This window comes from Hetaerina americana, unplaced genomic scaffold (assembly GCF_022747635.1).
Source record: "Hetaerina americana unplaced genomic scaffold, ioHetAmer1.1.p SCAF_81, whole genome shotgun sequence".
NCBI classification, from domain to species: Eukaryota; Metazoa; Arthropoda; class Insecta; order Odonata; family Calopterygidae; genus Hetaerina; species Hetaerina americana.
In genome coordinates this window covers 461,257-478,869 of record NW_027287439.1, presented here as the reverse complement: position 1 = coordinate 478,869, position 17,613 = coordinate 461,257, and the positions used below count along the sequence as shown (strand labels likewise).

The window sequence follows — 17,613 nt, the reverse complement described above, 5'->3', positions numbered from 1 at the left end:
TGTCACGTTGTTAATATAGTTTTTGCATTACTCCCATTCACTTGCATGAGTGCATATATTCTGCAACACTTCATTTGTTAATATATACAACATGTCATTTGTTCTCATAGGTACTGTGATAACAGTACATGTAACGTCCTTGCTTAATTCAAATTGGCATTTTCTTCAAATGTAATTTTCCCTGTGGTACAATTTTGTATGAATGGTTAAAAAAAAGTCAGCCACTTGAAAAATGAAATCATCATATAATTGGAACATACTGCGGTATATAATTCACGGAGCATAGCCCTTTAACATTTTTAGATTGGATATAAAAGCCTAATGAAGGCATCTGACGAAACTCATTCCTTATTAAAAAAATAATTGAGTCAAAAGAAATTCTTTATTCCTTTTTTCCAACGCCCATTTGTAATTCTGTGAGAGAATTATCTACTTTAACCATATTACTTGATCACTTTCATTTCCCCTTACATATTTTCTATCTCATTTATCCAATATGCATGGACCCAAGCTATAGTAACCATATTAGATTTCCTTTCTACATTGTAGTGCCATGTGGTCCAAATATTCACCCCTAAATGTTCTTTTAATCTCCCTGAATCACTTTTAATTTTATCAACAATTAAAATCTTAAGTCAATACTATCATAGTGGGAATGACTCCCAGAATTTTCTAACAGTTCATTTCTCCTTTTAATGTGGCACATCTGCTTTCGTCTTTGAAATGTATTGTCATCAAATTAGTTTTTTGGGTGAAGAGTTTTTGTCCTTCATCAGATAAAGTTCTTTTACATCAATGTTTAGAGTGCTAACTCTACCATCATTCTCATTAATTTGCCTTCCGACCCTTTAACATATGACTCATAACTTGATTTATATCCCAGGGAAACCTAAAAATCACATGTAACTGATATTTTGGCAGTATTTACTATTCCTTAGTACATTCTTCTTCCAAATCCCATATTTATTTATCCTGTTAATCATCTTTCATAAGTTCCATTATGCCTTTGGATCAATTTTACCTATTGTTAAACACACTCATTATCTACATCCTTAGTAACGCTCTCCAATGTTTTCTCTACAATTCTCATTCCCTTTAACTCACAATAATAATTTGTGATTCTTGGTATTCACTCATTTTTATTCTTGAACAAGTTTCTACATTTCACTTTCACATCATCCTATTCCTTCTAAAGTTGATTTGTAACAACTACATCGTTCAGAATTTGCAACTGCTACCAGAAAAAAGTTCAAATTGATGCAGCTATGCTTGAATCAACCACTATTTTCTTTAATACATTCCAATATAACTGGAACATAATATACACCAACCCTGATCTATTTTTATAGTTTTATTTTTTAAAGTAACTTAAGGATTTCAGAAAATGTGGAGGTTTTTATAGTGTAATTCATAAAATTTATGAGAAAGGAATGCAGCTGAAAGATTTTGCCATATTAACACTATTTCCTATCCCAAAAAGAGCCATCATTATGACCTATAGAATGATGTTTCATTTTACATACAGGTAAATTTGTTCTCACGATCATCAATATGATGATCAAGAGGAGGGCATAAGGTTACTTATGGGATGATGCATATTTACAACTTGTCAATTATAATTCTCAAGCCGTTTAAAATTTCATAAGGAGAAGGGAAGTGATGAGAGGAACGTTTACTAAGGATGTTGAGAAAAGGCTATTTAAAACTTTGATATGAAGCATGTCTTAGGGCAGTGCAGAAACAAGGTTGTTGAAACAAGACGATAAGCATGGAATGGATGCTTTTTTGAGGTTTTGAAGACGTATGGGAAAGGTGAAATGAAAAGGAAGGAAAACAAACAAAGAAGTGCCAGGCATCAAGAGGGAGGAGAAGGGATCGTTGGGAGAAATGCAAGAGGCAGGAAAGGTGGATGAAGAATGTTTTGACTGAAAGTATCCAGAGTTGAAAAAAGGTTCATTGTAGCATCAGGATGCTTTGTTAAAAGAGGCAAAGAAATGTATAGTTGCACCGCTGTACAGCCTTGTGTCCATCCAAACTATACTTTAAATGTATAATACTAATGCATATGATAAAAATAGGAATTCTACAGTCTACACAATTGCACAACAATACATATACTTGCCTCTCCTAAAATCTAACCAAACCTGCATATGCAGCATGGTGGTACCAATAAGAAAGTGTAACAGAAGAAAGAAGAGAATACAAGACTCTTGAACATGAATAAGTATATCTCTAATTGTAGCTTCTATTTTTTGTTAATGCTTTCTTAAATTGGACTAGCATCACAAATAGAGAACAGCGTGACACTGAACTACAATCAATGTAAAAGTACAAAAAGCAAACCATAATTACAGATATTCAGATTTATTCATATATTCTCTTATTTCGTCTGCTAAACTTTCTACTATGTTGTTGGTAACACCATGCTGAACTGAAGGTAGTTTTTCATATGAAAGGAAGACAAAGAAACTTTAAAACTGCATTTGCACACATGTACCAAGGTTGGAGAGATTTCAATAGTCTTTTTAGGAGGAATTTATACAGTGAACTTTTAGAAGACAATTTTTACCCAGATTTTTTATTGTAGTAATTACGTACGTATATAAAAACCAAAACATTTTATGCATGTTGCATATGCTAATCCTCTTAAATGGAATACAGGTTAAATTTTATTTTTTGTAGCAAATTACATTAAAAATTCAATTTTGCCTTAACAAAACCTTTGAAATATTGAATTATTAATTATGTTGATTGATACAGTCCTGGTTGTTGAAATATTAATAACCCAAACAGCACATCAAACATAAAACAGGCAAGTGACATCACTGTTGACACCCAATTTAACAGTTAAGGGGTAATGCTAATCTTTTATCCTGTATTTTTCACAACACAGAATCCACATTATGTCGTGGTAAAATGTTTCATACCCAATTTTTTGACCAGGATGGCAGAATAGTGACTACCTTGAGTTTGATTTGTACATTTTATTGCTATTTTTATTGATAAATTTCATTATCATAATTTTTTTAATGCATTGCCAGCCCAAGGTGAAAATGTGAAGGGTGCAGGAAAAGTTTTATGTCCCACACTAAAAAAATACTGGGCATATTTATGTCTTACTTCCTGAGTTTTTGCATTCCCAAAGCTCTGCGCTGGATATGCTCCCTTTGTACCTATCTCAAGCTGGCTATGTCTACATGATTACATTACTATTACTGCAAATGTCTATATAGGCACATAATGCTAATAAAAAACTCAACGATGGCTTCAAAAACAGCCCAAAGACTGAAAAATTATTCAAAAATGGCATTTTTCTTAACCTAGTTTGTGATTTATAAATCTTAGGCACTAATTAATCACAACCCAGCTTAGCTTTTTTTCACAAATTCATAAGTATACCCCAAATGAATACAGACCAATATCAATTCAAGAAAATTGCTCATATCCGTGAATTACATGGAATCCTCATTAGATCACTGTGTTATTGATCCAAGTGAGCAAATGCCAGCAAACAGAAATTCAATCCAAGCAAATAACCTCTCAAATGTTATTTCCTTCAGGTAGCAGAGTGTGATACATTGCATTTCACCATATCAATATAAGAACCTTTATCACAATGAGGAATTAGTCCAAAAATGTTTTGGTGTTAATTTATTTGTAACAGTAAACCTTTTATAATATGCACTAGAATGATACAAATTATAATCATTCCCCAACTTTTCCAATCCTAGAAATAAATATGGGTCTTCACTACATCAGGCCCACACCAAGCTCCATGGCTGCCTTCGATGTAGCTATGCCCAGGTAGGCACAAATCACAATCACTAAATTCCCAACTTACATAGTTTTTCCCCCTGAGAAATCTTTTCACTCCAAAAGATGTTAAAAACTCTTCCAAGGAATTTTCAGAAGAGCTTAGGGAGAGCAAGTTGTTTGTGAGACTTAAAAATAACTTGCATATCACTAGGATTGGTGTCATCGGCTATCATCAGGATGATCATCTTCTGTCGAAGATAAATCATCGCCTGTAACAGTCCTACTGAGACACTCAAGGCTCTGCGACGAAGACACTGGGATGGATATATTGGTTCTATTGCTACAACCTTCCACCAGCCGATGTAATTCACTAGCACTGTAGCCTAACATCTGCTTCAAATCACACACAAACTTGTAGACAAACCTTTTACCATGCACCTGGAATGCAAGCATTAGGTTAATTATTTCCAATTCATTCAACATTGGACTAAAATTAAAAATGAAACAAATTGCCAGCTTTCACACGAAAATTGGAGGAAATTTTTAGGAAAATTTACGGTTCCCACTAAAGACAACAAAGGGAAGATCTGTGCATTATTAACTAAAACAACTTTTGCCATAAATTCTACATTTTGCTGTGAAAACACAATCACCCACCTTGGCTATCATTTCTCCTTCATAATAATAGCGCAGTGCCCTGCTTAATTTCTCGTAATTCATGGTAGGCTTGTTTTTACGTTCTCCCCATAACTGAGCCACTGTTTCCGGATCCACCAGCTTGAATTCACCATCATCACCTAACCATTTGATCACATGCCTGTGATCCTTATCGGTGAGTAGCTCCAGCAAGAACTGCCATAGTTGCACTGGTCCATTTGATCCTTAAAAAAGGAATACAACTAAATACTTCTGATGGTGAAAGCCACAATTTTATCCTATTTGGAAGCTGTAAAGCTATAAAAATGGGCAATGCTAAGCTTTTATCCTATTTTAATGTGGTGGCTACAGAGTATGAGCGCATATTAACTGAAAGGGAGCATTGGAAGGGTTTAAAATGACCATTTTGGATTGGTCTCAAGAGATGCTGATTTCTTCCAAAAAAATTAAGTTTTTTTCACAAGAATGCACAAAAACTAAACACAAAAGGATTATGTTTTTTGTATTTATGCAAGGCATAAATACAAAAAACATAATCCTTTTTCCCAATTCCTTTTCATCCTCCCCTTCCTCTTCTTTTTCTATCACTCCATTCAGTTCCTCCTCCTCTTCTTTCACAATCAATTTTATTTGGAATTCAATCAATTAGTGAATAGGATTGGGAAGAGCTTATAGCATTTCATTTTTATCTTTCACTGTAGATAAGTAATTTCTAAGTTTCTGTCTTCTAATGGCTTAAAACTCAGATAGGAATTTACACAAAGAATTAAAATGACATTATGGGATAAAACTAAGGATTGAAGCAGATTAAATTGTGCAATATTCAAAATTTCCCAGTTTCTGTGACATAGATGGGGATTTTGAAAATATTTATTCAATAATATTACCACTAATGGATAAACATGATGCCGACAATTTTTATTTGATTGATGACATAATAAGTAGAGGTTGGAGTTACTTGAAGGAGGAGGTGTTTTCATTCCCTCCTGGAGTACACCTATCGCATGAAAAAACATGGCTAATCATCACACCACGGTTTTTGGTTTTTTTTTATATCGCCAAGGCAAAATAAATATTCTTTTCTAAAACCACTCGTTGGAAAGACTGTTGAAAAAATGTAAGAATAAAATAAATTCTGACTGTAGTAATATTTATAATATGACAAAACCATCACTTCTTTTTGAAAGTGAATGCAGGTCACACAGAAATCCTTCTCACATTTACAACCAATGAAGGATGTGCAGCTATTTCCAAATTCTCCAAAATATATAAATACATTTTAAAAGATAAATTGACACAGGGACAAATATTTTAAACTAAACCATACACACCAGTACGGAGTGGAATGCTTCCTGATCGCTCATGTGAGTTGGAGTTGGGTAGACGAGCTTGCGACTGACGCTGAATTTTGGCCTTCCCAGAATTCACCCTATTTATTGTCCTCACATTACCAGTGGTAGTTGCAGCCTGAGAAATGTTTTCAGACATCACAAACTGCGGCTCTTCAGCTTGCTTTTGTAGAACGGCTGAAATTGGAAAAAGAGTACATATTCTTAGAAACTGAAAATGTATCTTAAATTCTGCATGTAAAACAAAGGTAATGAGGTTTTCAAAAAAGGGGAAAGCTAAGTTAAACATCAAAATTGGAAGTCATAAACTAAAGCATGTTCAGCAGAAGAAGAGGAATTGCAGAAGGCAAAGACATTTCATAATGAGGAGGGAATTGATGACAGGGATGTTGAGTAAGCATTTTAAGTAACAGCTTATCAAAACTTTAATATGGAGCATTGTTATGTACGGTGCGGAAACATAGTCATTGAAGCAGGATGATAGCCGTAGATTGGAGGCTTTGAAATGTGGGTGTGGAGAAGGATGGAGATGGTTAAGTTGAAAGAAAGGAAAACAAACAAGGAAGTGCTAGGCATGGTGGGGCAGGAGAGGTGATTGTAGGGAGAAATACAAAGGAGGCAGGAAAAATGGATGAAAAGCATATTGATTGGCAGTGGGATGTTGGAGACTGCAATAGAGGGGAGAATGTTAGGGAAAGAGGAAGGGGCAGAAATAAAATAGGGACGTGGAACAGGATGAAGGGAGACAGAAAGTTTACGGATTGAAGAGGGCCTTATTGTAGAGTAAGATGTTGAGTTGTGTTTCTGTAAGGAGAGACAAGGGAATGCATCATTGTACTGTTGTTCAGTCTGCATCCATCCAAAGCCTACCTTAAATGGTAGAATACAAAAAACAATTATTCTTAAAAAATCATAAATTTCTAAAAAAAAATATTAAAATTACACTAAAAGTTACTTCGTGTGCACTTCCATTGTAGTTTGTAAGTTAGGTCTATTAGTGTATTCTGTGCCTAGTGAGCCACTGCAAGGATTCTAGGATGCATTATATGCCCCTAGATACAAAGCTCAGGAAAATTCAAGCATGAACACTTTATGATAAAGAAGCCTTAAAAATTAAGTGGTTACAACTGTAAATGTAAATATCTATCCATGAGTAAATTAATGAGAAATCAGATTATACTCATTATGAAATCTGATAAAGATACTTTGACTTTGCAAGCAGTGACTACCATTATAACCTATAGATGAAAACAGGATCCCTATAGTATAAATCAATTTAGCAACTCATGTCAATGCACTGGGAAAAATAAATGGTAAAATTTTTTATTGAAAGCTCAAAGTGGATATCACCAGTTTACTCTCCCAAGACAGAATGAGTTCTCATCTTACACTATTTACAGACAGACTTGAGAGAGCCATCTTTAGTAAAATGCATAGGCCAAAAATATTTTTAAAAATAGCCTAAGAATTCCACGTTTGACCCTTAAACTCTCAAAAATAGCATCTACCTAAAACTTGTTTTATTCTATGTTATGCATGGGCAGAGAAATATTTTTACATTATAATAGGATTTTCAAGTATTGAGGATGGAAAAAAGTTCCCTTTTCTTAGGAATCAGTTGTGGCTTTGCTGACCTGCAAATTCATAGCTACTGAACAGAATGTAATGTACTATCAAAGATATTGGTGGAAATTTTTTTCATACTAATGGATATGAGAAACGGGAAGGAAATCATGGGTTTCAAGTAAACATTTTTACTGAGAATACAGAAAGAAATTTAAAATTAAGAATATAAAAAGTTATGCAAAATGGTGGAATATTTTATAATTAATTTCATGCATGTTGAAAACTAGAGCTCTATTTAAACTGGAAAATGTCCACCATTCCATGCACACAGTTCACTAATTTATGCTACAGTTAACAAAAGCATAGACTGGCACTAAAATTAAATTCAACTTCAACATCTATATGAATGAGCTTTGTAAAAAAAAATCTGCCAACTCCAGGTCTGTTCCAGTGAGTTCTCAAGAGTAGATGACATGCAGAACAGATTTATTCACCACTATAAAGACCAGTCATCCACATAAAAAAGTGCTGAAATGAAAAAATTCAAGTAAAAATAAAGGAAAATGGCAGAATATAAGGAATGATCTGTCAAGACACTAACCCACAAATTTACAGCGACGAAGTAACTCTAAATGAGTCCAAAAAATGTCACCAGGATCGTTTGGCACAATCTGCTGAAATTCTTCGACGGTGAGTGAGCAAAGCTTTTCTCCGTTCATTCCCCAATCGGAGAGGCGAATCCCGACAAGGTTGAACTGCCGCACTGCCCACTGCAGCCAGTGCCTAACATGTGCCACGGTCCACTCAGCTGGATCTGTGACAATTGAAATGATTTTGATTGACACACACCACATGTAAATCTCACCAATTTGCACTTTAATCTCTCGGCATTTTCTCGCAGAATCACTCACCAAAAGGAATCTTGAACCTTTCTTGGTCCTTTCTGAACTGGGGGTCCATTATCCACTTAATGATGTGCTCAGGTGGTGATGCTGAGACCTCAACATCAGGCACTGGAAAACAAATATAAAAATTGACTCAGTAATCAAGACTTATACCTTTAACATTTATCACCCATTTGAGAAAACCAAAACACAAAAATATTGATGCTGTGGTTAGGTTGTTTTCGGTAAATTCAAAACTTTCAAGACCATTTGAGGGCTATATCACTTCAGAGCCAACATTGTTAAGACTATTATTGCAGATAAATAACTTTAAGTGTTGATAAATGCATGCAAGTCACTGATTTTTTAACTTACAACTTCATATGCTTTATAAAAATAGGTTATCTTTATTTTCCTACTGTGTGATCCCATGTGCAACTAATTAAATGATATCCCAACATTGGACAAAATGTCAATTAATGATCACTAATGCAATGCTAATTTTTTAATGTAGACACTATTTTATAAACTCTACCATTAAAATATGTATAGGTAATTCTTATATTTAACCAAGATCAGCTCAAAATTCTTCTTACAAGATGAAAAGCATAACTGTAGCAATTTGTGAGAATCCTAGGAGAAGTTTCAAGGGCATGCAGTTTCAGACCTCACTTTAAATTTCAACTGCTCCTAGTATGAATATTTTACATGCTATTGTTAATGTGCAGCAAAACAAAGTCATGTTAAATTTGATAACCAATGCTGAAGAGCATAGGCTCAGCACAAGAGGTTGCTGTGACTTTAGGATAGCTACCCATAAATCAGCTACGTTTGCTATAAACCCTTGTTATGCTGGTGTTAAATTCCTGAAATCATTACCAATAAAACTAACGAGCAAAAACACTAATAGATAACATTTAAGAAATAATAAACAAATATATAATTACTTTCATCCGCTAATTCAAGATATTCTTCAGCTGGCTTAAGGACATCTACTATATTTATCTTCTTAATATCTCCCAAAATTTTAATTTCTACATTAACTTGTACAATTCCTTCTCCTTGAACACACTGATCCACCAGGTTTTTATGGGACTCCAACTGAAAAATAAAATTAGCTCTGAAATACTTCTTTGATGTTCATTATTCATGACTTCACTTTATTATGTGGCATGAGCGATTCCTCCTCCGAGCAAACTTGATTACAGAAATACATACATTAAACATAATGCTTTGGTTATGCAAAGCATAATGCTTTGTTGACGATATTACACTCATTCATGCACCAAGAGTAAATGTCCAGAAAGTTAATTACAATTCTTTAACTCACCATTTGAGCATCCTGAAGCCAAAACTGGTAATCAGAAAGATCCATGCCAATCCTCTGCTCCAATAGTGAACGAAGTGTTGACAAGGGCTCACGAATGTCCATGTGTTGCATTATAAGGCCAGATTCCTCACTGCATAAGATAAACAAAATAAAATTTCTTCGTACAATACTACTTACCATGATTGGTAGAATGCTTCAAGACATGTGTATATTAACATTTAATAAATCTTTCAATAATTAAAAAACCATGTCATCAATATTTATTATTACTTCCATTAAAAACTTTATAACACTTTGAATTAGTAAAATAATTGTTACTAAAATATACAATAATTCTTTTTTTTTAATTTGTTGTCTCAGGTGTAACTTTGTGGAATTTGCATAACATATTGAAATGTAATGAAATAATTGACTTTGTAATTCCACATACTTTGTTATTCCATACAAAAGTGTGTGGAATTACAAAGTCAATTATTTCATTACATTTCAATATACAATAATTCATTTGGCCAAATCAGTACAGTTGCAGACATGAGACAATCTCTGTTCCCCTTGATAGACGTTGCCAATGGTAACTTTACTAAGCTTTCACAAATATATGTACATTTACATGTAAGGGATTTTTGCGACCAACATCCATCAAGATCAGTGATCTATCCACATATGTAAAACTAGTTAGGTTGGCCCACCCAGGGGACAGCATGTATGATTTATAAATTTGAAAACAATGAGAAGAGTAGAATGGATAACAATCTATTAAAAGCATGTATAATTAATGATCTATACAGTACTTTTACCTACAAATGCTACATCACCTACATGTTTCAATTTTGCAAGTCAAGATGCGAGTTTCAGGTAGAACTCTTCCCATTAAAAACTGGAAAAATAGCCAATAAGCCAGGAAAACATGGGCAGGATACTAAGTGAGAGAAACGAGGGACAAGAGTGGATAAGGGAACCTGGATGTGAGGACAATTTTCCTAGTTTGAACCAAGCATCTCAGGTTTGAAATACCTGATTCATATAAAATGTATTCAGTCTAATCTCAAATATTAGATGCACATTCAACCTATGATCAGTGGACAGATTTTTTAAGGTAAAGGAGAGGATGTTCAAAGAAGCAAGACACTTAAATGACCCCATCCAAGAATGTACTTAGTATTGCAGGGGTGACTGAGTAAAAATGTGACACTCTTAGCTACCTTTCAGGATGGAAACAAGGACCGAGGTGTTCATGCATTCACTGAGATATTCAGGTCGTCACCAACGTCTTCACTTAAGTATTCATTACTCATTTTGGTATTTGAGTATCATAAAATACAAATATGTGGTATTCTCATATTTCAATGTATTTTTAATCAAGCATGCAATATAAGTGCAATTTGCATTTTTTTAAAACTCTATTTCTAATCCAAGCAAAAAAAATGTAAATGCGGGGTATCATTTATAAAAAGAAAATGCGACAGGGAGTTAAAATTCTTTTCAGATACATGAACCATTCTCAGAACATTTTCGTAGATGATTTTCCTTATGTTTATTTGACAAGGATGAACTTTATTTTGAAAATTATTAATGCCTGAAATTCTTTCTACTGTTATAATCCATATCTCTGGACAACAAACATGACATGATAGATGGACTTGTGTATTCTGATAACCCCCAGAGCTGCTCTGGAAGGAGCAACGATAATTCCTACCGGTAGGGTCAACCATGCAAGTTTGGTCAAAGGGTAGGAGCCAGATAAAAGATAGTCCACGAGTGCTAGCAAGTGATCAAATATTATTAGTAGAAGTAAAAGTTGAATGAAAAACTTGGCTATTATTCAGGTCTACATGCCACCAAGGAATCACAGGGGGGAAAAATTTTATAGGGTGTACAATTAATTAGAAGAAATAATTGCAGGTGCACCTGGAAAGAAAAATTTGATAGTGATGGTGGATAGGAATGTGACGGTAGGTGAAGGAAGAGATGGTAGTGAGGTGGGAGACTACGGTTTAGGAACAAGGAATGACTGCAGGGAGAAAGCAATAGTTCTTCAGGAGACAGGATTTAATCTATAGATGTGGATATACATGGAAAATGCCCTAGGATTCAGAAAGAATAGACAGGTTAGAATATGTTATGGATACACACAGATTTGGAACAGCATGTTTCATTTGCACAACGTTTTCCAGGAGCAGATGTGGATTCAGATAATAATGAAGCACTGGAGCGTAAGGTTGATTGAGGATCAATCAATCATTGGGACAAAGAAACAGTAACAGTATAAGAAAAATGAGAACATGCCAAGGAGTGGGATATCGAAAGCAGGAAGAAAAACAATAGGAACAGTGAATAGAGAAAGGAAGATATGAGATGATTAGAGGAGAAGAAAATGGAAGAATGTAAATACAAAGTTAGGCAAAAGTAAACAAAAAAGTGGGAAAAAAGAAAAGTAGGTAGGATGAAACCACAAAGGGATTAATAATAATCTTTAAGAGGGAAACTAACAGGACAAAAGAAGCGTAGTTAAAGATGCAGTGTGGGGATATGGAATGATTTCGAAGGATGGGAGAAACAAACTCACTATAAACGTAGAAAGGTGAAACATCTATAAGGAAGTAAGAACAGAAAAACCATGCACACTATTAGAGACATGTTATGAAAATTATTATTGGAACCAGGAGAGATTCAAGAGAAACTGAAAGAATATATACAGCATCTATATGCTAAGGATATCAGGCCAGTAGCAAGCTTAGACAATCATGTAATTATGATAGTGGAATAAGACTGGAAGATTTCATCACATTAGAATTAGTTCCTATTCAAAAAATGGGAAAGGCATACATTTGTGAGAAATATAGATCAGTAAGTTTAATTTAGAAGGAGCTGAAGTGGTTTTCAGGATAATCAATTAGAGGATGGACAAGATGGCAAATGACGGAATCTCCTGTGGTTTCTCGGAATCTGCCAAAAGTAAAACACCCTTAGTGTTTAAAGTTGGCTTTTAACTCATGATTTGTGGTGCATCGAGCACATCTACGAATGCCTGTCACATTGCATGCATTATATTTCATCACAACATCTTATTCCTTTGAAGCCCCCAAAATTTCTGAGTGTAAGAGGATGCATTGGTAGCTTAACTGGCTAAAGCACTTGGCCGGACATCAAGGGATCCGGGGTCAAATCCCAGTCAAGGCGAATGATTTCTACAATCTGAAATTGTTGCATTTTAAGGCAAATGATACTTAGGAGATGATCAATTTGGATTCAGAAAGGGAATTGGCAGGCATGATGTCAAAGTGGTAATGAGGTCACTAATAGAGAGGAACATAGAATATAATCAAATGTATTTGCTTGTTTTATAAGTTTTAATTAGGCATTTTAAAGGGTGAATTGGTAGCATTAATGGATGCTTTGCATAAAGTAGGAGTAGATTGGAAGGATAGGAGACTTATCCACAGCCTTTACATGCCTTAGACTGACTGCTCTGGTGCAAGTAAAGGAAGGGGATTCGAACGTGGTAGGGTTGAGGGGAAAGGTGAAAGAGGGATGTGTATTATCACCTGTCCTGTTCAACATACATGTGGAAGAAAGGGTCAAAGAGGCATTGAAAAGATGGGAGATGGCAAATGGGAGGGTAAGCAATGAAAGCAAGTCATAAAAATCAGTTCGTTTTATGGATGATCAGGCTTTAGTTAGCCAAAGGGTTACAATAATTGCTGAGCTCATTAGAAAATGAGTATAAGAAGTATGAGATGAGAATCTTTGTCAACAAAACAAAAGTAGGGAGGCTTTCAAAAATGAGTGATGTGAAAATATGAGGCAGTGGCGATGGAGTAGTTTACCTTTTTTGGCATTTTTTTGGACCAAGATGGTCAAGGTAGTAAGGACATCCAAAGAAGTATTGCATCAGGCAAAGATGCTTACTAAAGGAATGCATTGATGAATTTGAGTAAGGATGTTAAGAAAATGCTGGTTTTACACTTTGATATGATGCATGCTTTTGTATGGCGGGGCAACCTAATCTTTGAATGACAAAAATAGGTGTACATTAGAGGCTTTAGGTATGTGGGAGTGGAGAAGGATAGAAAAGGTAAAATGGATAGAACAGAAAACAAACAAAGAAGTAAAAATTACAGTAATATGGAAGGATGAAAGAGTTGTAAGGATGAATTCAAATGGAGGCAGGAGAGGCGGATACAAAGTGTTTTGATTGACAAAGAGATGTTGAACAGGGTAATACGGGGGGATAACATTTGGAAAACAAGGAAGAGGAAGCAACCGGAAGGACAGGTTGGATATAATGGAGGGGGACAGAATGAGGGCGGAACGGAAGAACAGTTGATTGTATTGTGGAATGCCTGGTTGTCCTAATAGGCGAGGCCAAGAAGTAAATGGATGTTCAGCCTTTGTCCATCCAAACCATACCTTAAACAGTACCCTAACAAATAATATCTATTATCATTAAGTTGCAACAGCTCATGTAAATTTTTGGTAAATACATAGTAAACCTTACGTAGTTAGTTCATTACATGGGGCCATTTCATTATTCATTGGATGTCATTAATTATGAGATGATTCATGTTTTCCCATATTGGGCAATGGGAGGCATTGGAAGAATATTGGATCTAGTAACACAGAAAATAGAAATGAATGACTATTTTCTTCCCATGTCTCTTTATAATGGTACTATTGTCTCCTGATAAAATAAAGGAAATGTCTCAATAGCCAGCCGTGAATGAGTTAGTTTAGTCATATTGGCACAATAATTCTATCAAAAATAGTGCATGCATGCACTATTTTTGCATGCATGAATGCATGAGAAAAGCATCGTCAATTATTCACATAAGGTAAAACTAACTTCAAACTAAATATTCATTTCCACCAATTAAAAAAACAATTTGGTTGAGATGGGAAATTATTTTTACCAAGTGTACTTCTGCCATATTTTCTCTGATTAGCATTTAAAAATTTTCAAACAAAAAAGCATGTGGCAGCGTCACTTCATGTCGAGCTATGAAAGCGTGTGACTTCATGTCGAGCTATGAAAGCGTGTGACTTCATGTGAAGACTACCGAATATTAACACATATTTTGATATGAGAAAAACCATAATTAAATGGAAATATAGCATACCATGTTTCTAGTTCCTCTTCATCCAAAACAACTTCACCGGATCTAGAAGTGTTGTCTCCCTCTTGTTCAGCCACCATGACAGACACTTCAGCATCATCTTTATCCACTTCGTTTCCTTTTAATATCTTGTTCACCGGTTCGTCTAAGGTCACATCCTTTTCATGATGTCTGAAATCAAAAACACAGAAATAAAAAATAGTATCCTCCTACCACTTGATATCATCATATCAAATTACAAAACTGAACAACAAATATGAAATTGCCGCTTTAAATGAGGCTTAAAAGGTGTGCATATCTTCCAATAACTGTAGTTTTATTTCAATTCACAATTGGACAAATTGAAGATCCAACTCTAAAAAAACTCAAGACGATCACAATCTTTGGGAAAGGTTACACACTATATGCAGACAACTGAAACATTCACCATTGCACACAAAACCAATATCTTCTTATAAATATAAACCCAGGCCTTACTTTCTATGACACTACTTCTAAACACTTTAAACGTAATTACAAAAGCAACATTTTTCTACTAACCTTTTTCTTGGCTCAGGCTCGAATGAAATCAGCTTTCCACCACTTTGATCTAATTTAAACACTAAAACAGGCTGCTCTTGCTCATCCATTGTTGCTACTTTGCGACACTCGAAAAATTATTACATCCTGTAAGGTGAATGACCGTAAACAACAACATTAGTTGCAATCAGTTACTAATCCTTAAATCTAGCTTGGTTAACTTTGTAACTAACTTTTCGCATTGAACTCCACGTAATTTCAGCTTGGTTTACAAACATTTTTCAGTGAAATGACATTTTTAGCACTTTAAAGATAAAATCGATACACGCAACAACCACAATACAGAAACACTACTCGCGGGCCTTCTTCCAGTAGCCATAGCACTCTTTAAACTCTAACGAACTGATTGGGCACCTGACTAAATTATTATATTTGCACGTGTGAACGTAAATATTAGCATATATCCACATTCGCAAAAGCATGGAGGGAAATCAAGCTAGTTATCACAAAATTTCTGAACGGATAAACCACAGCGGGATAGTCGCATCCATCAGGCACGGAGCTGGTAGGTATTCCTTGAATCGTATTCTTTAATTCACTATTGACACAAACATCATTGCAAACGAAAATATTTACACTCATGGCGTCAATCAACGCTAATTTATAGCTTCGCTACCACGAAAATTCATGTGAAGACAAAAACAATTAGGGTGGACAATGCCAAATTCCCGATTCATTACTTTTTAATGAAATCAACAAAAACATTTGAAACTTAGAAAAATTTACTGCACATCCATACCTATTACCGATTCACTTATTTGAAACGGACGTTCATTTCCTGTCAAGTAGAGACATCCCTTCGCCGGAAGTTTTCGACGCTGCTGCCATTACATGAAAGACAATCGACAACCGAGTGCGCGGCGTAACCAAAAAGCAATATCCAATGAAAGTACGTTTGAAACGCCATATGCATTATGGCGCGATGTTTTTGTTAATGTTTAGAAGTTTATATCCTAATGATGGTACCTAATGCAATTTGCTTGCCCTTATGGCATTGGTTGCGTGAAATGGCATCAAATGTTGTACCGTGTAAGTCACCGATGCTATTTGAGTGTCTAGCTTTGAGTGTCTATCTCATGACAAAATACCATAATTGAAATTGCAGTGACAAATGCATTGCATTGTGGTAGACATTTGTCAAAATTGTCATACAAACAAACATGAAAATGGAAGAGATTTCAGGGTGTTGGTGCATCGTATTTGTATCCAGTTGCTCCAGGTTGTAAAAATCTTAAAGGGGAGGCTGTGGGATAAGTCAAACCATTTTGTGGTTTGAGACTAAGATTTTGGCCGTTGCCCAAATATTTAAGACATTGGCGGGAAAACGTTAGGCAAGCAATGAAGGGGAAGAAATAGATTTGGGATGTGGGACGAAACTAACTGTCGTCCGATTTCCAAGCTCTCAATAATAGCAAAAATCTTAGAACCATTATTTGTAGATAAGCTTGCTCCTATCTTTAATAATACCATTATTCCTGAGCAACATGGTTTTACTAAAGGAAGACCAACACTCACTAATCTTTTGGTTCTTCTTACTTTGGTTTTCTTACAAACACATGTTGTATATCCTGAATGCAATAAGGCTTTTGACACTGTTAGTCATGAACTTCTTAGAAAGTTGGACGCTTTGGGGATGAGTGGTACCTTAACTTCACTGGATGGAAAGTTATTTCACCAACAGAGAAGTTGTAGTAAAAATTAATGTATCTAAAAGTAAATGTTTCTATCCATCATCAGGCATTCCCCAAAGATACCATCTGGGTCCACTATATTTTTCTTAGTTATAAATGATATTATGATGACATTAGACCCAATTCCTTTTCTTTTGTATACCGATGATATAAAATATTTTTTAACAGTACAATCAATTGATGATCACCCAACTCAGCAAAACTGCCTTTATTGGCTGAAAAACTGGTATGAGCATAACTATATAACTTTCAATTTAAAAAAAATGATATTCTGTGACATTCAGCCGGGAAAGGAGTCCAGTGCATTATGAGTATAGACTAAGCAATTATCCTATGGCACAATTCACAAATATAAAATACCTCGGAGTTATATTTGACTCACTGTTAACATTCAATCAACATTATAACTGTGTTCAATCCAAACATACAAATCCCTCGGATTTATCTTCCGATACTGTAAAAGCTTTAAACATATAGAGCCATTTGAAGTTCTATTCATCTCATTAGTTAGGTCACTCTGTGAATACTACTCTACTGTTTGATCACCTTACCACAAACTCCATATTCATTCAATCAAATGCATTTAAAGAAAATTCATGCACAAAATTGCATTCAAATTCAATCTTAACAAAGATCTTTATAGTTATCATGAAATGTTACCTCTACTAAATCTTCCCTCCTTGTATA

At 34.9% G+C, this 17,613-nt stretch overlaps 1 protein-coding gene across 3 annotated transcripts; it reads right to left on the bottom strand.

Moving 5' to 3' along the window:
* Positions 1-2,574: 2,574 nt before the first annotated feature.
* LOC139698313 (DNA-binding protein Ets97D-like) lies at positions 2,575-16,052 on the bottom strand. 3 transcript variants are annotated; one of them, XM_071597200.1, is made up of 10 exons: positions 15,975-16,052; positions 15,197-15,322; positions 14,660-14,827; positions 9,543-9,672; positions 9,160-9,313; positions 8,240-8,341; positions 7,930-8,142; positions 5,745-5,939; positions 4,414-4,637; positions 2,575-4,194 (listed from the first exon to the last, which is right to left on the bottom strand). In XM_071597200.1, exons 2-10 carry the CDS (start codon positions 15,283-15,285, stop codon positions 3,976-3,978), a joined length of 1,494 nt encoding a protein of 497 aa, XP_071453301.1. In that variant the 5' UTR covers positions 15,286-15,322; positions 15,975-16,052; the 3' UTR covers positions 2,575-3,975. The 3 variants fall into 3 exon arrangements, with proteins under 3 accessions (XP_071453301.1, XP_071453303.1, XP_071453302.1); XM_071597202.1 differs by having other exon boundaries at positions 15,982-16,013; XM_071597201.1 differs by lacking the exon at positions 15,975-16,052 and adding an exon at positions 15,409-15,944.
* Between the last annotated feature and the right edge of the window lie 1,561 nt (positions 16,053-17,613).

Coding starts and splice junctions, on each gene's coding strand:
- LOC139698313 (XM_071597200.1), bottom strand. CDS start 15,285: ATGGATGAGCAAGAGCAGCCTGTTTTAGTGTTTAAATTAGATCAAAGT. Junction 14,828..15,196: donor GAGCCTGAGCCAAGAAAAAG/GTTAGTAGAAAA, acceptor TTTTGATTTCAG/ACATCATGAAAAGGATGTGA. Junction 4,638..5,744: donor AAGCATTCCACTCCGTACTG/GTGTGTATGGTT, acceptor TCCTTTTTTAAG/GATCAAATGGACCAGTGCAA.